We start from the raw sequence: 17,404 nt of genomic DNA, 5'->3' as shown, positions 1-17,404 counted from the left end.
ACATATAAGGATTATATTGTCTTACCTTTCTTAGGACTTCCTGGAAGTGGAGTTGTCTTGCTTTCAGGCCCCTCATTATCAGGAGCAGCTTCCTGCTGCTCTGGACTTTGGTTCTGGACTGTTTCAGTCTTGTCCAAGTCTGTCTGACTGGACAGAACTTTTTTAGTTGTGTTACAACTTGTCTGACTTATTTCATCGCTCTTCTTTTTTGTTGGGGATGAAACAGGTAGGCGACTCTTTGATGCAAAAAGAGCATTGCTCTCCAGATGGTTCAGCTGCTGTTTCTTCACATCAGTGTTGGGTGGTTGTCCGCTTTGCACACTTTTCTGCTCGAGCTCCTTTACTATGCCATTTACAAGGTTTCCAGACTTAAAGTTCTCATTTGACTTTTCTCTAACAAGTTTTATTCCTGTCTTGTAGATGTTTTTTGTGGGGGAAACAATTCCTGACGCAGACCTCCCAACCTTAACTTCCTCCAAACTTGGTTTCCTGGAGGGTTTGGGTGGAGGTTTCACAGGTTCTTTGGATCTGGGTTGTTTTTGCAGTTTGGAAGTAACTGCTGACCCTGAAACATCAGGGAAAGACATTTTATCAGGTGTTAGTGGTGATTTTGGATCAGTATCTGATGGTGACCTTTTGGGGATTTTAGACTTTGCACCTGTAGCATTTGGACTACTGGCACTTTGATCTTTAAGTACTGGAAATCCAGAAAATGTTTTGTCACAAGTAAGCTCCCTTTGTGGTGGACAATCAGTGGAAGTTTCTATTTTTGTGACCTCTGTGAACCCTTTTGCCTTTCTTGTGACATTCCTGACCCTACCTCCAGTTGCGGAGGACGAGGGCTTTGTTCCACTTTCTGTGGTATGCTGACTTTCTGTTGCTCCTTTAACTCCTCGTTTAGTGGGTCCTTGACTTTTTACTCCAAATTCCACAGCTTGCAACTTTGTTTTGTTCATGTCTAAAGGAGCAGCAGTATCTCCAAAGTCAGAGGCCTCAGAGTCTGTTTTTACTTTAACTATAAGTTCAGGAGTGTCTGTACCAAGCTGTGAGGTCTCTTCTGTAGTTGTGGATAGTTCAAGGCTGATATCTTTGATTTCTGCGTCATTGTTGTCTTGAAGGATTGTTATCCTGTTAAAAACAGAAAGAGGAAAGCAAAACGTTGGTGTGCAAATACTGTTACCTATAGTACAGTATATTGCCACACACTCATATTACAAAAATAAATACCATGCATACAGTGTTCACACTAGTTACAGTAAATACCTTTGCACCTAACTCATTGGTACATATGTAGTTGGGGCTAGGAAAAGCAAACAGAAAAATGTCCATCTGGTTCTGTCTGAGCATAGATAATCTCCCACCCTAATGCTTTGCTTTTTGTCTGCAACAAGTAAACGCCAACATAAGGTGTCTTTAAATGAGCTAAGATAAATTAATTATCAGAACCTGCTGGTTTAAGCAAAATGTGTCATCGTATGCAAGATTCTTATGTTTTTGTCCAATGTCCATTGTTTTCTGTCAAAGGCCTTCCCAGTTTTAGCATTTAGGCAGAGTGTGAACAATAGTAAATTACCCCTTCCATCCTCATCATAACCAGTTTATCCCATCGTTTTATAAATCAAAGATTTTCAACTGAATCCTGAAGACCCACTGTCCTGCATGTTTTATGTTTCCCAGCTCAAACGCACCTGATTCAAATAATGAAACCCTGGCTCAGCATATTATACTCTGTGTTATATCTTTTAAAATAAAAAGCAGATACCAGTAGTTCTCCAAATAGTTGTAATACCATATATCAGTTGTGAGACAATTATGCAAAACCTTTGACTAAGGAATGAAATGACAGCAGTGGTGAGTCAGAGGAAGATTGTAGACTTGCAAAAATACAAAAATGGTGGCAGCTTTGCTCTAAAACAGAAGCTTGCAAAAAAAAAAAACGTAAATAAAAACAATTAACAGTGCTCCTTTAGAGTTTCAGTTAATTTAACCCCGCACTTTTAGTCATGGTCTGAATGTCCATGATCGGCCTAACAAAGGCACAATTAGAGAAATATGGAACCATAGGGGTGCTGCATCTCCAATATTGTAGCACTTTTTCACAGGGTTGTGCACTTTTATATGAGCTTTAGACTAATCATCAATGTGATTATTTTAGCTAATAAACTGTTCATCTCCTTCACTTTCCCTGATTGAGTTGTTAGAGCAGTCATCTTCCAATGTAAGTGGTGGTGGTTAGATTCTACCCATATACAGTCACATGTCCAAGTGTTCCTGGGCAGGACACCGGACCCTTCATTGCCTCTGATGCATGTTCCATCAGTAAATAAATGTGATCTAAATCACTGATTAGTCTCTATAGAAGTTTTTATTCAGATTAAAGTTGTAGAGATGTAGTAGAGTGATGTATGGATGGGTAAATGAGGGCACAGATTGGGTTATAAAGAGCTTTGAGTAACCTGGTTGTATAGAACAATGCTATATAAGTACTGTACAGTCCTTTTATTCACTCATTAGCTGGTTTGATTAATGCAACAACTAAAAAGGCCAGGACTCCATCTGAGTTTGAATTGTTTTAGATGGTGTAAATATGCTTGAATGTGCCCCGCTCAGATAAGCTGCTAGCTTTACTAAACTGAGAATTTCTCCCTGATTTTCCAAGCTAAGACCAATGTAACAGCGGACTATAGCAGGGAAGATACAAATGTCATATCTTTACTCCAATGGAAAATGGAAAATGGACTGTACTTATAGCACCTTTCTATCTAATCAAGATACTCAAAGCTTTTTACACTACTAACTGTGCCCTCATTTACCCATTCCTTCAGCACTCTACTATAGCTTTACAAAAAATAATCTGTGCTTTATCTCATTCATACACTGATAGGACACACATCGGAGGCAATGAGGGGTTCAGCGTCTTGTCCAGGGACACTTTGGCTGGTGGAATCAAACCCCCAACTCTTGCAATGGAGGACAACTGCTCTAACCACTCAGCCACAGCCGCCCACGTGAAATGACAAAAACACGTCATTTCATAAAAATCACACAAAGATCAGATTAGAGTCCACTAAAGATACAAAATCCAACAAACAAAAACCATTCACGTGTGCAGCTTTAGTCTGCACGCAGCATACAGTATCTGAAAATACAGGCTGTAAAAATCACATCATGAACATCTACTATCCCTGAGGCAAACTGCTCGCACTTTACACAATGTCCATGTACATTTCATCCATATTTTATGTTTTCACCTTGTCTTGTTCAGGCATGATATCCTTTAGCTGGGAGGGCACTGTTGCTCAAAAGTTTTAAAGGATTTGCCTTTAAAACGCAACTTCAATTTGCAGCAAGAGCGGTGTCAATGAATATTAAATATCCAAATAGTTCTGTTTAACTACATGTCTATGTAAATCTAATCATGTCAAGTTCTGCCATATTAGTCATTATGGTGATGAATATACACAAAAGACCATCTTTTAAATCTCTAATGAAATACTTAATATTTTACAGTTCTAATAAGTGATTCATCACATAGTAATGCTGATTTTAGGTGTTTTTGAGTATAAATATCACGACTGCCTGTTCTGTAAATGAATATTTCAGTGCCTCCCAACCGGCTCAGTCCATTGTTCTCCTCTGGTACAAAGAAACATGGGAGCACAGAGATCGGGTTGCATTCAGGCCAAATTCTCTTCAGCTCCCCTGCTTTCTGGTTCTCCCAGGTTCAAAGAGACTGTTAAACCGCAGAAAATAAAAACAGATGGATACTCACGGTTTCAGCTCTGCTGGGTTCGAGGTCTCAGAAGTGGACTCTGCGATGGATTCCTCACCTCCTTCCAAACTCAGCTCAGGGTTAATAAACACCCTCTGGGCCAAAACTTTGTCCTTCGAAGGCAGATTCACAGTGTTGCGTGTCACACGAGTTTCCCTGAGCGTTCTTCTCTCCTGAAGTGAACCTGGTGGTGAGACTGTACCAGTGTTGGGCTCTTCCGGCTGAGGTGAAATTGTCTGGAACTCCTCTGAAGTCACTGCCAAGGCTGGCAAGCTGCCACTGGTTAGCAAACTCCCTGACAGGGCAGAGGGGCTTTCTTCCTGTGTTACTGAATCATCCTCAGGTATTACAGTAACAGGTATAGCAAGCAGAGGAGGCGAGTCTGCTCTTATGCCCTCCTCTTCTTGTTTCAGTCGTCTTCCCTCCCCCTCCTGTTCGTCTCCCAGGTATGTTTCCACCCAGATGGCTTTGTGGACTTGGACAGGAGAATCTGCTCTGGGTGTTTGCTGTCTCTCAGGTGAAGAGCTCCATGTACCAGTAGTTGCTGCGATGTTCTCGGACAAGCCGGCAGTGGATATCGTGAACCCCGAGCCTCGCCTTTCTACTTCTGGAGGGTTAATTTCCTGCTGGGTTGTGATGCTGTGTGATGTAGAGAACCGAGAGCCTAAAGTTATTCCTTTTAAAACAGTGCTGTGCCCCTTGTCTCCAACTTTTACCTCAGTTTTCTTTGATGCTAAGCATATAGAGGTCAAGTTAGGAGACTTCGGAGTCTCAGCTGTCTTGGAAAGTGAAAAGTTAACAGACAGTGGGGTTGTTGGGGTAACAATGTTTTCCTCGCTACAGCTAGGCATATTTTCATCCAAATTAACCTGCAGCCTCTTACTAACTTCCTCCACCACCGACTTTGTCAAGTCTAAATCTGAGTAGGAGCTAGCATCTGGATGAGCAGCAGATTCAAGCTCTGCGGCGGCGGTTGCAGCTTTCCCAGAATTCTTTTCATCTTCTGCTGTGCTGACCCTGCAAACGTGCACTTCCCTCACACTGCTCCTGCCGCTGCTGTTGCTGTCTGCGAACGGGAGATCCCGATCATCCGTCTTCAGAGAAACCACGCTGGAGGCGCTGGGACTGGAGGTGCGGCTCAGAGTTTCGCCCATCTCCGCTCTGGATTCAGCATCATGTGGCGCAGTTAGCTCACCATTTTTTTGAGAATCTGTTGGAATCTTTTGTCCATCTTCGTAGGGAGACGAGGGGAAACGGGGAGACACGGGAGAACTTGGTGAACTTAAACTGGTGGAGGTGGCTGACTGATGCCTTTTGCCGCTCTTTTTCCTTTGAAAGAAACTCGTGAAGCGATCCAACATTCCCTTTCCCTCTGGATTCTGAAAGAGAACAAAGGGCAACAAGAAAGATTTGAAACTTGACTGGATAACCTTTATGGAATAAGTTTCCAAGTTTGTAAAAATCCACTAACTCCTAAAAAGCACATGAAGATTTTAAATTCACCAAGATGATGTTTTTATATATTTTGTCTTTTGTTCTATTGTATTGTTTTATAGTCAGAAGAAGTGAGATTTTATCTAAGAAAAGGACATTTTAGTCGCTTATAGTGCTGCAAGAGAAGAATGCAGATGATTTCCTGCACAATAGTAAAGCATCAAGCTGAATGACTAACCAGATAAATTGCAAAACATATTCAATGCACAGCTCAAAGGTCGCTCATTACCTCTAACTGCAAACAGAGGGAAGCTGAATTAATAAAGTTATGGATCAAAACAGGAAATAAAAGTATTTCAAAACTGTTTTGATCAAATACTGATGTGGCGTTCAGTGTAAAAACAACAGCTGTGATTCAATTTTACATCATATTTTTATCACTGCAATGCATTTTTTTCTTTCTTTTGTCTTGTACAAAAATCTGATAGATTCAAAACACCTCGTTGCTTCCTTGCTGCAAGATCTGGTTTACAGTTTCACAAAACACAGGCACGTCAGAACACGATATGTGGACCACAAAAGAAGAGTAAACAAACGACGTCGAAAACAGAACCAGTTTTGTTCCTGGATTGAAAAATGGTCATTTTTTTTCTAGTTTCTTCTCAAAATTCTAAAACAGCCGATAGAATGAGCTCAGCTTTGCATCTTTCAGAGGACACATTAGTCCAGTAGCCATTAAAACACTTATAAAGTTATGAAAACCCATTTCTACCTACTGATTGCCTGGTTAAAAATGTTAAGGTGTAAATAAGTAATTCACCTCCTCGAAGCGTGAGTCTGATTTGAAGCTGTTTGCATTGCACCTACAGTATAACACAAAATAAAGCAGTGTTCACAAGCCTACAGAAACAGGGTGTGGCAATCCCTGCAGAGGACAACTGCACCCTTCCTCATTCAAAAGCTCTCCCTATCAATAGCTCATCTGTTAACCACCGAGCTGATATTAACAAAGATTTCAGCTTCAATTTCAGTAGTTTTTAAACTGTTCTTTTAGATGATTTATCCAATAAAAAGGGTCAAAGGTGCAGCAAACCAAGGCTGAAGGAGGAAATAAATCTCAGCATAGTTCAGTCAGATTCAGCTCCAACTGCCTAAAGGTATAAAGGTCAATATATTCTGCACATTTCATAAACAACGCTGTATGAAACTCGTTTTAGCTCACTAGCACATGTCAAATGTGCACGTTTACACTGAGTAAACAATAGTCTGCCGTCAGGTTTTCAAATTCATTCTGAAACACGCCTCTGAAGTCAAAGCTGTGATACTATACCTCCAGATTGTTCCCAACAATCCACAAATCTACCAGATGAAAGATGATTTAAACAAACAAAAAAAAAGTATAAATGAAGTTAACCTTTGTGTCTTTAAAGGCTCCTTTTAGTCTCACCGGTATAAGTTCTTCTCCGAACGTTCACCTGTTTACGCACAGCCGAAACAAACGTTAGGTAGGTGGAGATATTGAGCCACATCTCGCTGCACTTCCTTATCTGTCAGCTAAAGCTCTGCTTCACGCTCTTATGTGAGATAATATGAAAACAAACAACAGCTTTGACCTGAACAACAGTTAATATTGTCATTATGCCGTGTATAAAAACTCAATCTAAATCTAAACTAAAAATAAGCTGAGGAATTTGTTGTATAGCGGATGTTTTATTTTGAAAGTTCTTTATTTGTAACGTAGAAAAAAAAAGTTTCTTCCAAAGAACTCCTGTGGATACAAATAACAGGAGTGGTTTGACAGGTTTGAGTAGAAAATATATAAAGTCCATAAGACAAAGACATCCTATATGATTATCTTGGCGCTGACCTTGGAAGAAAAACACACTAGAGGTTTTATTTTGTTTTGTTGTTTCCTGTTATCGTCCTTGTTGTCCCTCAGCTGATTTTATTACGACACAAGGTTTCAGTTTACAAATGTCCACATCTGCCCTGCTGCCTCCCTCTGTGTATATCTATAGTTCCAGGTATTCCCTTTGTCAACGTCTCGTCTCAGTTTGCTTTGTTTGCGTCTCTCATGTCAAGCCAAAGGTTTGCTCCGTCTTCCGTTTTGTTTCAGGTGTTCTTGACCTTTGCAGCATCTTTGGTTTATTCATAAGTAATGCAATTGTTTCATCCACATGCTTCAAGAGCCTTGTTTTGGTTTGAATCCTCACAAAAGTGTATTATCTTCGATGAATCACTCTTTGCAAAGATGCACGAGAGGGTGCAACCTGCTAATAAATGAGTCAGCAAAGCGTAGGTGTTTGACTCTACAGAAGCAAAACATGCCTGTAGATTTACGCACATCTTGAACTGTATACTTAACATTTAAATATATTTATTTGATGTCAGGTGGTTTAGATGGTTAAACTGAGCAGTCCATCTCCAGAAGCTGATAACTAATGCAGCAGACTGAGGTTAAAGGTCAAATCTGTGCTTTTTTTTGTTGTTGTTGTTGCTGCAAGTCACCCACTTTTCTCAGCATTCTTTAGTCCAGATAAACAAAGTGGAAAGATTTTCTTTTTCTTTCTTAACGCCCATCCTTGTGTCCCTGCAGATATGTGATTTAAACAACACTACTGCTCATCGATCATACTGGAAAGTAAAGTCCAATTTCTAACATCTGAACATGATCTGCAGATCAATTTAGCTGAACAAGCGTCTGAAGAGTCAGTCAAATCAAAAGCATTGAATTATGTTGCCTTGGCTTATACTGTATTTTCCAGCGTATAAGTTGCAGTTTTTTTGTGTAGATTTATCAATCCTGCGACTTATATGCCAAAGCAACATATACTTTTGTTTCCATATTCATAAAGCAATTTTTGACTGATGCTTTAACTTTCTAAGAACTGCAACAGCGAGTCCTCCCGGGCACCCTCGCTTCATCCAGCTGGTGCAGGCGGAGAAACGCTGGAGAGCTAGCGGCTCCGGCCGCGATGGATGAATGGATGGATGGATGGATATATGGTGCCATAGGTCCAAGCGAAATGAAGCTGTTTTGACGATTAAATAAACGTATAATAAATGTGACTTATACGCTGAAGTGACTTTTATGTTTTTTCCTCTTCATTATGCTTTTTTGACTGATGCGACTTATATATATATATATATATATATATATATATATATATATTCTGTTCACTTTCTTTGTCTAACATTGTCAAAAACATATATTCTAAATATTTCTACTTTTGGTACAGTGATGTCCATTTTAGCATTGTGCCGTCCAAACCCTCTTTAGTGGATCTTTCTTTTCAGGACTAGTGTTATAATATTTGAATGAAGCTCCCTGCTTTCTTTCTTTTACATGTTTTTCGTGTACCCATTGTGCTTTTGCAACGATCGACTGCAGCCAAATCATTAGTTTCTAAATCTACCGAGGGTTATTGAACCTCGACAATCAAATCCATTCAAATAATACATCAAAAAAAAGAAAAAGGTTAAGGTTTATTAAATATGCAGGTGTTGATAAACTACAAAAAAAGGGGTTGCATCCATATAACAATAATACATAAAACCTTTAAATGCTAAGACAAACAAAAATATACAAGAAAATTGAGGTTTTGCTTTAAAGGAACCAATTTTTTTTCTGTATTTTTATTGTTTACTTACTCGCAACACAGACCTATGAATCAGTGAAGTATGTAAAGCGCTTAAGAGTTTGTTAACAACAATCAAGAGTTTGAGCAACAACAGCAAATGAACTCTGTGTTTGTCAGAGAAAACACATGACTGTCACACAGTTACTGCAAGATCTATTCTTGCACAATTCTAAGAAACCTTTAGCTTTTATAATACAAACACATACATTGAGCATGAAACCCACCTTGAACAGTTTGGAAGGGGACCGGGGGCTGCTTGGCTGAGTCATGTCGAAGCTAATCATGGAGGAGTACTCAGCAGCGTGAGGGTCCCGGTCAGACACTGGCTGGAAACTGCACTCTGTGGAAACGCTCATCTGGTCGAAACTCCTGGTGGAAGGAGGCAGGAAACAGGCAGAGGGTGAGGAGGCGGGAAACAGAGGATGTTATGTCACTGGCTGTTGTTTTTCCTATCATTGTACAGCACATATACTTGTCTCACTATAAAACTTTACTTAATATTGCAACAGTTCTGATATCTGCTCTGTTTTATTGCTTCACATTTAGGATTAGTTCAAAAAGCATAATGTGGACTACGGGCATGCATTGTACTCCAGCTTTGCGTGCAACTAAATCTCAGGCGACGACAGCTCTAATTCTTTCCTAACACATTAGGGGCAAGGTGAAAACACACAGAGATAACAGAAATTAAAACACTCAAGGAACAGTGACTCCCCAGCATGAGCTAAGTAATTAGAGAGCTGCAGAGGATTCTGGTGCACGTGTGTGACATTAGGAGGTGCTTCTACTTTAGGGAGGGGTTTTTCTGCAGCTGCGGCGAGTGCTGTTTGAATGGATCACACCCAGTCTGAGAACCCAAAAGTCGTTTTGGTTCATTTCAACTGCACAGAAGATCGCTGTGCATATTTGAGTACAAGCATACGCTGTACTAGCAGAAATGAAGTTATCAGGAAGTACAAACGTGAGTTTATTTCTTTGATCAAGTGTATTATATCTAAATATGGCTCTAAATGTAAACTAGAGAAACTGCATTTACTGCGAACATGAAGTGTGAATGCTTATTGCAGAACAACTTACTGACAAACAGCTGAATTTATCTAAAAAGAACATTCTGAAATTGAGCTGAAATGGAAGAACAAGCCTAAATTAGCAGATGAAAGCAGAAATAACACATAACTGTTGAATTAGGTTTAAATAAGCAGGAATGAGCACAAAAATTAGGAAATTAGCTTAAAAAAGCTGACAAAAGCAAACAATAGCTGAAAAGTAGCTGAAAAGGCAGCAAGAAGCTTAAATTACCAAAAGGAAGTGGAGAGAGCACATTTTAACTGAATTAGGCAAAAAAAAAAAAAGTTGAAATTATAGGGAAAAAAAGTGGAATTAGCTGAAAAAGCTAAAATTAGCATAAAACAGTTAAATAGTAGCTGGAATAACTGAAAGAAGCTGAAAGAAGCAAAACATGCTGAAATTAGCAAAAATAATTTAATTGGGTTAAAAGTAGCAGAAATTCACATAAACACTTGAATTTATCTGAAAACAGCTGAAATTAGCTAAAAATGTAGCTGAAAAGGTAGAACAAGCTTAAATTAATAGAAGAACGCAGAAAGAACAAGTTTGCTCAGTTAGGCTTAACGAAGCAGAAATGAGCACAAAGAAGACAAAATTGTCTGAAAAATGCTGAAATTAACAAAAAAAAAAAAAAGGCTGAAAAGTAGCTAAAACAACAGCAGAAAGAAGCTTAAATTACCAGAAGGAAGTGGAGAGAGCACATTTTTGCTGAATTAGGTTGAAAAAAGTGTAAATGAGTACAAAAAATGTGGAATTAGTCAAAAAAAAAAAGGCTGAAATTAACATGAAAACAGCTAAATAGTAGCTTAAATAGCAGAAGAAGCTGAAACTTGCATAAATCAGCTAGGAGCATAACAAGCTGAAATCAGCAGAAAGAAGTTAGAAGAAGTACAAAAATGTAGTTAGTAGAAAGAATCTGAAAGGATCTCAAAACAGCTGAAAAACAGCTGAAATCAGCAGGAAGTAGCTGAAATGTTTTAATTTGCACAAGAAAGCTGAAATGAGCTGCATCTGAACAAAATGTAAAAGGAGCAGTAAAAGGTTTTAAACAGATCTAAAGATTTGAAGGATGTAAAATTAGCTCTATTTGTTTCCTATGAGAAAAAAAAGTGTCAGAAAAGGCTAAATATTTCAAAAAGCTAAAGTTGCACCAATATCAAAAGTCATAGCACCCTTCTCCTGAGCGAGCTGATCATTTTGATATATGAATTGTTGAAAAAGCACAAAAGTTGTGGAACAAGAAAGATGCCGATAAATGTACGGAAGAAAAACTGATCACAATAGTGTGAATGCTTCACAAGCATCCACACAATAATGCACAGGAGACATTTAACGGACTTCAGCAATGACGTCATGAAAATAGCAGCATGTTCACAGTCACCAGGACATTTTGCAGGAATGTGCAGTACACAGTTTGTCCAGGAGGTGGCAGTCCTTGACTGTTTTATCAAAAGGAGAAATGGCAGAACCCCTGCATGGATTAGATGGTTATTTTTGTTTAAAAAAAAAACAACAGAATGCTAAACTAGTATGAGGATAAATAATAAAAGTTATCAAAGCTGTCGCACATTGTAAACACAAACAATTTTAGAAAATTATGTTAGTGTAAGAATGAGCGGAGAGGCTGCAAACTGCACATTTGCATTATTTTCCAAGTCACAGCTTTTAACTATGATGATCCTCTGCAGCTTGAACTTTTACTTGATAAAACAGATGTCTTAAATAAGGTTTCCACAATGGTAGAGCTTTATTTGTATATAGGAAAACTTGTGATTTGTTTTACAAGTTTATTTTTTTTATATATTTACTTCTTTTGTTTTTATAAAGCAAACCAAAATGAAACATGATTTAACAGTCCAAATGATGTAGTAGCTAAGGTTTTTGTCCAGTGTCCATGTTAGTTTCCCAGTATATGTAAAAGAAGAACACAGAAAGAGACATACATGTTCATTTTAAACTTTGCGCTTGGTGTGCTCTAACCATGCAGTTTATGAAAGATTAAAGAGTCACGGATGCGAAAAATGCTTCAAGAAACTTGTTTTTCCTCTAATTACAGCTCTTCGATGTGGATAATTTATTCTCCAGCTGCACATTTGCAATCAAAATGGCAAATTGATAAACTGAGATTAGCATGCAGGTTACAGGTCAGAGCCAAAATGAGACAAGAAACTACATCTGTCTACAACCACATTTTTCAAAAGGCACGTCCAGTAATTCCCCTTTGCTCTACAAAGCTTGACCTAATTTAAATTTAAAATTTGCCTCCCGATTTCCTGTTTTCTCTGACATGATTCACCATCTTTTAATAAAACAAGTAGCAGCTAGTTGCTTTCAATCAAACGCTGTCGTGAGAGAATAAAAGTTGCGCCACAGAGGTATCGTGCTGATACACGACTGTCAGCAGCGTCCCATGAAGTCACTCTGTGTTGCAGTCCTGTCGTGGATGCCTCCTGAACAAGAACTGATTTATGGTTTTGGGACTGATGTGTCGACTGTCACTTCTTCACAGCTGCAGTCGATGGATGTGCCCTAAAGGGATGCAGCTGAATTATGCAGGAATTTGGTGTTTTTTCCAAATAGGAAATGTGCATATTGTTTAATGGAAATATGATGACAACTCAGTCTTTTCTTAAACTGATAAGTCCCACAAACGGTAAGTTGAACTTTAAACACCAGGGGACGAAGTTCCATTCAGCTTTTCAACAATGCAAGGTTTTCAACCACACTGACGTAGCTGAGAGTGCAAATGCGCTGCAGCTAAGGAAAACACATGATACTGTCAAGTTATGGCAATATGTCTAACAATTGGACAAATGCAACCAGCACATAAGGAGCAACAGCACTGCTGCAAGGAGTCACGTTAATTACAATTAAAGATGCACAGCAAGAATCCACAACACAGGCAACAATGGCTGCGCATAAAAACTCACAATACAAAATAAAATTGTGCTGAAAGAGACAAAGACGACAATATTAGAGAACACAAAATAATGATGCCGGCCCGCAGTTTTCAAGCTATTTAAAAAAACCAAACACATATTAAAACATTCAGCTCTTTCAGGACAATCCTGCTGACTTTTGGTGCAGCTTTAGCTTTTTGAAATATTTAGCTTTTTCTTACACTTTATTTTTCTCATAGAAAATGAATTGAGCTCATTTTACATCCTTCATATCTTTAGATCTGTTTACAGCCTTTAAATGCTCCTTTCACATTTTGTTCCTGTAATCATTTTTTAGCTTCCTTGTACAAATTTAAACATTTTTTTCAGCTATTATCAGCTGTTTTGTGATCCTTTAAAATTCTTTCTGCTAACTACAAACTTTTTGTGCTTCTTCTAACTCCTTCAGCTTATTTTTGCAAGTTTCAGTTTTTTTTTTAATATTTCAGCTACTATATTGCTGTTTTATGCCCTCTTCAGTTAATTCCACATTTTTTGCACTCATTTAAACTTTTTTGCAGCATAATTCAGCAAAAACTATTCTCTTTCCACTTCCTTCTTGTAATTTTAGCTTCTTTCTAATTTTTTTGCTACTTTTCAACTGCTTTTTGTTGTTGTTGTTGTTGCTAATTTCAGCTTTTATGCTGATTTCTACTTTCTTTGTGCTAATTCTGCTTCTTTCGGCCTAATTGGGCAAACATGTTTCCTTTCTGCTTTCTTCTGCTAAGCTCGTTTTACATTTTCAGCTACCTATTTCTGTTAATTCCAGCTTGTTTTGCTCCTTTCAGCTTTTTTCTGCTACTTCAGCTACTGTTTAGCTGTTTTTATGCAAAATTTAGCTTTTTCAGCTAATTCCACTTTATTTTTTTTGCTAATTTCAGCTCTTTTCACTTCCTTCTCGTAGGTTAACCCTTTTTGCTTTTCTGCCTTTTTGGCTACTATTTTAGATTTTTTTTGTTGTTGCCAATTTTAGCCTTTTTTTTTTAGCTGATTTCCTATTTTTTATGCTCATTTCTATTTATTTCAAACTAATTCAGCAAATATGTGTCATTTCTGCTTTCTTCTGCTAATTTAAGCTTGTTTCATTTCAGCTACATTTCAGCAGGTTTCTTTTTCAACTAATTTCAGCTGTTTTTCAGCAAGTTCTGCAAAAATCATTCACACAGCATTTTTGTAGGAAATGCAATTTCTCTAGCTTTGTTTTGGAAAGATTATTTTTTGTTGTTGTTGTTTGCTTTGTTTGTGATCCCTGACCCCATCAGAGTCCTCTGGGTTGTGTTTCAGGAGGTAAAACGTCTGCAGGTATGTGTAGCTGACAGCCACATGTCAGCTGCGAAACAAAGAATCCTTGCAGTGAGGAAACACTGTGACCTCATCCTCTAACACAGAAGCTGCTGAGAATGACCTCCAGCATTTTTATAGATGAAGAGTGACTTGTTTGAAATGTGCCTGCCTCCTGTGCTGTTAGTCCACAGGCACAAACCAGCTCAAACTTGCCTGAACCTTCTAAACTTCAGACAAAGCTCCACTGTTTTACACAGTTTTAAGGTGATGTTTATGAGAAGTGTTTACAGACGTTAGGTTATACGAGATAAAATGCTCAACAATAAAGCATAAAAGAACTGCATACTTTTCAATTAACACACAAAAAAATCAGCATTTATGATGCTGGAATGTGTCCAAACTGTTTAAATTTCTGCCATCATTCTTAGGTTGTGTCAGTAGATATTTTTTACCTCATAGTAACACGCACAGCTTAGATTGTATCACTAACCCAAGACATACCAGAATAATAAAAAATGCCTAAAGGCTGAGCACTCTTTCATACATTTCTTTTAAATGAACAAGAAGTATTGAGGCGTTAAAACAGAACGTTTTCTCAATTTGAATTAGAAAAAAAGGGGAAATGTTTCCAAATATTATAGAAATGTAAAGATCAACAACTGTTGGAATTAATACAGTAAATAATACACATGGAACACTTTATTTTCTTTCGACCGCGCCCTTCCTCAGGGGTCGCCACAGCAAACTAACTCGTACAAAGAATTTGCAATTGTTTTTACACCGGATGCCCTTCCTGACACAACCACACACCACTGAGCTACCACAGCCCTCTGTGTGGAGCACAGAGCTGCTACCTAGTGCGCCCGAGAGAGCAGATGGTGGGGGTTAAGAGCCTTGCTCAAGGGCCCGAAGTGGGGAACATGAGAGTGGAGGCAGGTGTGGGTGCTTCACGTATCCCACCCACATTTTGATGTTGTCTGTCTGGGGGGTTGAACCGGCAACCTTCTAATCACCTTCTCTAACCTCTGCGCCACCACTCCTCCCAGAACACTTTATGTAATATTGATTATATTTCAAATTTGATATCTCTATTGTTTTCTTACCTTTAATGTTGTTTTTCATGTTGAACTATTTTTAATCTGACTTGCAGACAAAAATAATTTGGCTTTCAGTCAAAGGACTCTTGCAACTATAGATCTAGTTTAAGCCCAAACTGACCGAGACACTTTGAACAAAATCCATAGTTTTTACACTGTTTTAATCCAGAGGTAACAAAACCTGTCAGTAAGTTGAAGAAAATGCCTAAGAGTGACGTAAGAGGTCCCAAAGCTAAAATTCATGCACTGGTTGTTTCAAAGAGGGATATACTTTAGTTGGTAAATGGTTTTCTCTCCTCTGCAGTCTTGTCTTCACAGTGAATAAGAATTCAGTAAAACTCTATAGACAAAAAAAAAACAAAAGAAAAAAAGAAAATGTATACATTAAAAACCTTTACACGTAAATCCATGTTTGTCTCTTTTGATATATACTGTATGTACTGTATCTGTCAAGACATTTGCAGGATGGACAACTGCATTGTCCCTGAAACATGTCTTTAACTTTTACGCATCTGCAAATTAGACTAAACAAGGTCAATAAAACAAAACAGTTGTGTGGAATTTAAGTCAAAATTGGAATCATCAACATGTGGCATGGAGGCTGCACAGCTGCAGAAAGAAAAGCTTTGCAGAGAGTGATGAAGGCTGCACAGAAGACTGGAGTCAGCCTCCCCACCATCACAGACATTTACACCTCCAGATGCAGGAAGAGGGCCACCTGCATCATGAAGGACCCCACTCACCCAGCACACACACTTTTTGCCCCACTCCCCTCAGGAAGGAAGTTGAGGAGCATTAAGTGGAGAACCACTAGACTGAGGAACAGCTTCTACCCTGAAGCTGTTAGACTCATGAATATCTAACCAGAATAATCACCGGGAAAAAATCACATAATGCTGCTGATCTGTTTCATGTTGATGTGTACATGCGTGCTCATCTGCTCACACAGACTCATGTTCATGCTGCTGTTCGGCGTATTGTTTTTATACTATTAGTGCTTAGTGTGTTTTTAGTTAACACTTTTCTTTGTTCATATGTTAGATCTTATTAATGTTTTTCTTTTACATTTTATACTTTTGTTGGATGTAACTGGGACCCTATGTACACAATTTCGTTCCACCACATGTACCACATGTGATGCAAATGACAAAGAACCTTGAATCCTTGAATGTCTTTAATGGAGGTTTGCAGACTGTTGCCACATTCTTACCATTTTAGAGTTTTGGTCAAATTAATGGCATCAATTGTCGAGTTTACCTCATTCGGAGACCTTTCAGTCCTCATTGTGATGGTCAAAGTGAAGCGTTGGACATCCATCACCACGTTGCAAGACATTAACTGCTTTGCTGTACGATGATTTGTAATAAAACCCAGTCACTGGGGAATTTTGAGGCTTTAAAATTCATTGACTTTCTTGTAAATTTGCCAAAAAGTTTTTAAATAGTTGCTAAGTTCAGCAACAGCACACAAATGGCCATAGTGTTGATTTAGTTGATTTACATGTTTTGTGGGCGATGCAGGGATGGAGCCATCTATCCCTGGGGAACATGATGATTTGTAGAAAATGTTAGAAAATGGGAATTGTGACTGTGATTTGAAGGTTGGGCAGCACAGTGGCACAGTTGGTAGAGCTGTTGCCTTTCAGCAAGGTCACCAGATCAAATCCTGGCCAAAAGGGAGGGGTATTTGCATATTCTCTCCATGCATGCTTGAGTTTTCTTCAGTTTCCTCCCACAGACCAAAAACATGTATGTTAGACTGATTGGTAACTCTAAATTGTCTCTAGGTGTGAGTGAGTGAGTGAATGGCTGTTTGTCTCTATATGTGTCCCTGTGATGGACTGGAGACCTGTCCAGGGTGTCCCTGCCTCTCACACAGTGATAGCTGGATATGGGCACCAGTGAGCCCCATGACCCGAAAAGGAAGAAGAAATGGATGGATGGATGGATGAATTTGAAAGTTTTTAGGACCCACATTTGCAAGACTGATTAGTGTTGCCATTTCCACTTTTTTGGAACAAATGCATGGCGTTATCGTATTGTTTGACTGTAGACAAATCTGCTTTAATTTTTACTCAACCATGGCAGAGAAATTAGTAAAATATTTTGTTTAGAGTCTGAGCTTTCCTTTCCCGTTCCTCCAAATGACGGTATAATGTCTCTGAAAAAA

General features: G+C 38.6%; 1 protein-coding gene across 1 annotated transcript in view; it reads right to left on the bottom strand.

The window, feature by feature from the left end:
• crybg1a (crystallin beta-gamma domain containing 1a) overlaps nt 1–9,203 on the bottom strand; it is a 28,570-nt gene extending 19,367 nt beyond the window's left edge. Inside the window, exons 1-3 of the mRNA XM_037695385.1 lie at nt 9,072–9,203; nt 3,773–5,151; nt 26–1,128 (exon numbers count right to left, since the gene is read on the bottom strand). Coding sequence (XP_037551313.1) covers nt 26–1,128; nt 3,773–5,151; nt 9,072–9,203 — 2,614 coding nt within the window. The remainder of the gene's footprint in view (nt 1–25; nt 1,129–3,772; nt 5,152–9,071) is intronic.
• Between the last annotated feature and the right edge of the window lie 8,201 nt (nt 9,204–17,404).

This window comes from Nematolebias whitei, chromosome 21, assembly GCF_014905685.2.
Source record: "Nematolebias whitei isolate Nwh7 chromosome 21, NemWhi1, whole genome shotgun sequence".
NCBI classification, from domain to species: domain Eukaryota; kingdom Metazoa; phylum Chordata; class Actinopteri; order Cyprinodontiformes; family Rivulidae; genus Nematolebias; species Nematolebias whitei.
Note: the sequence above shows the minus strand (reverse complement) of the source record. Positions and strands in the feature narration are given on the sequence as shown.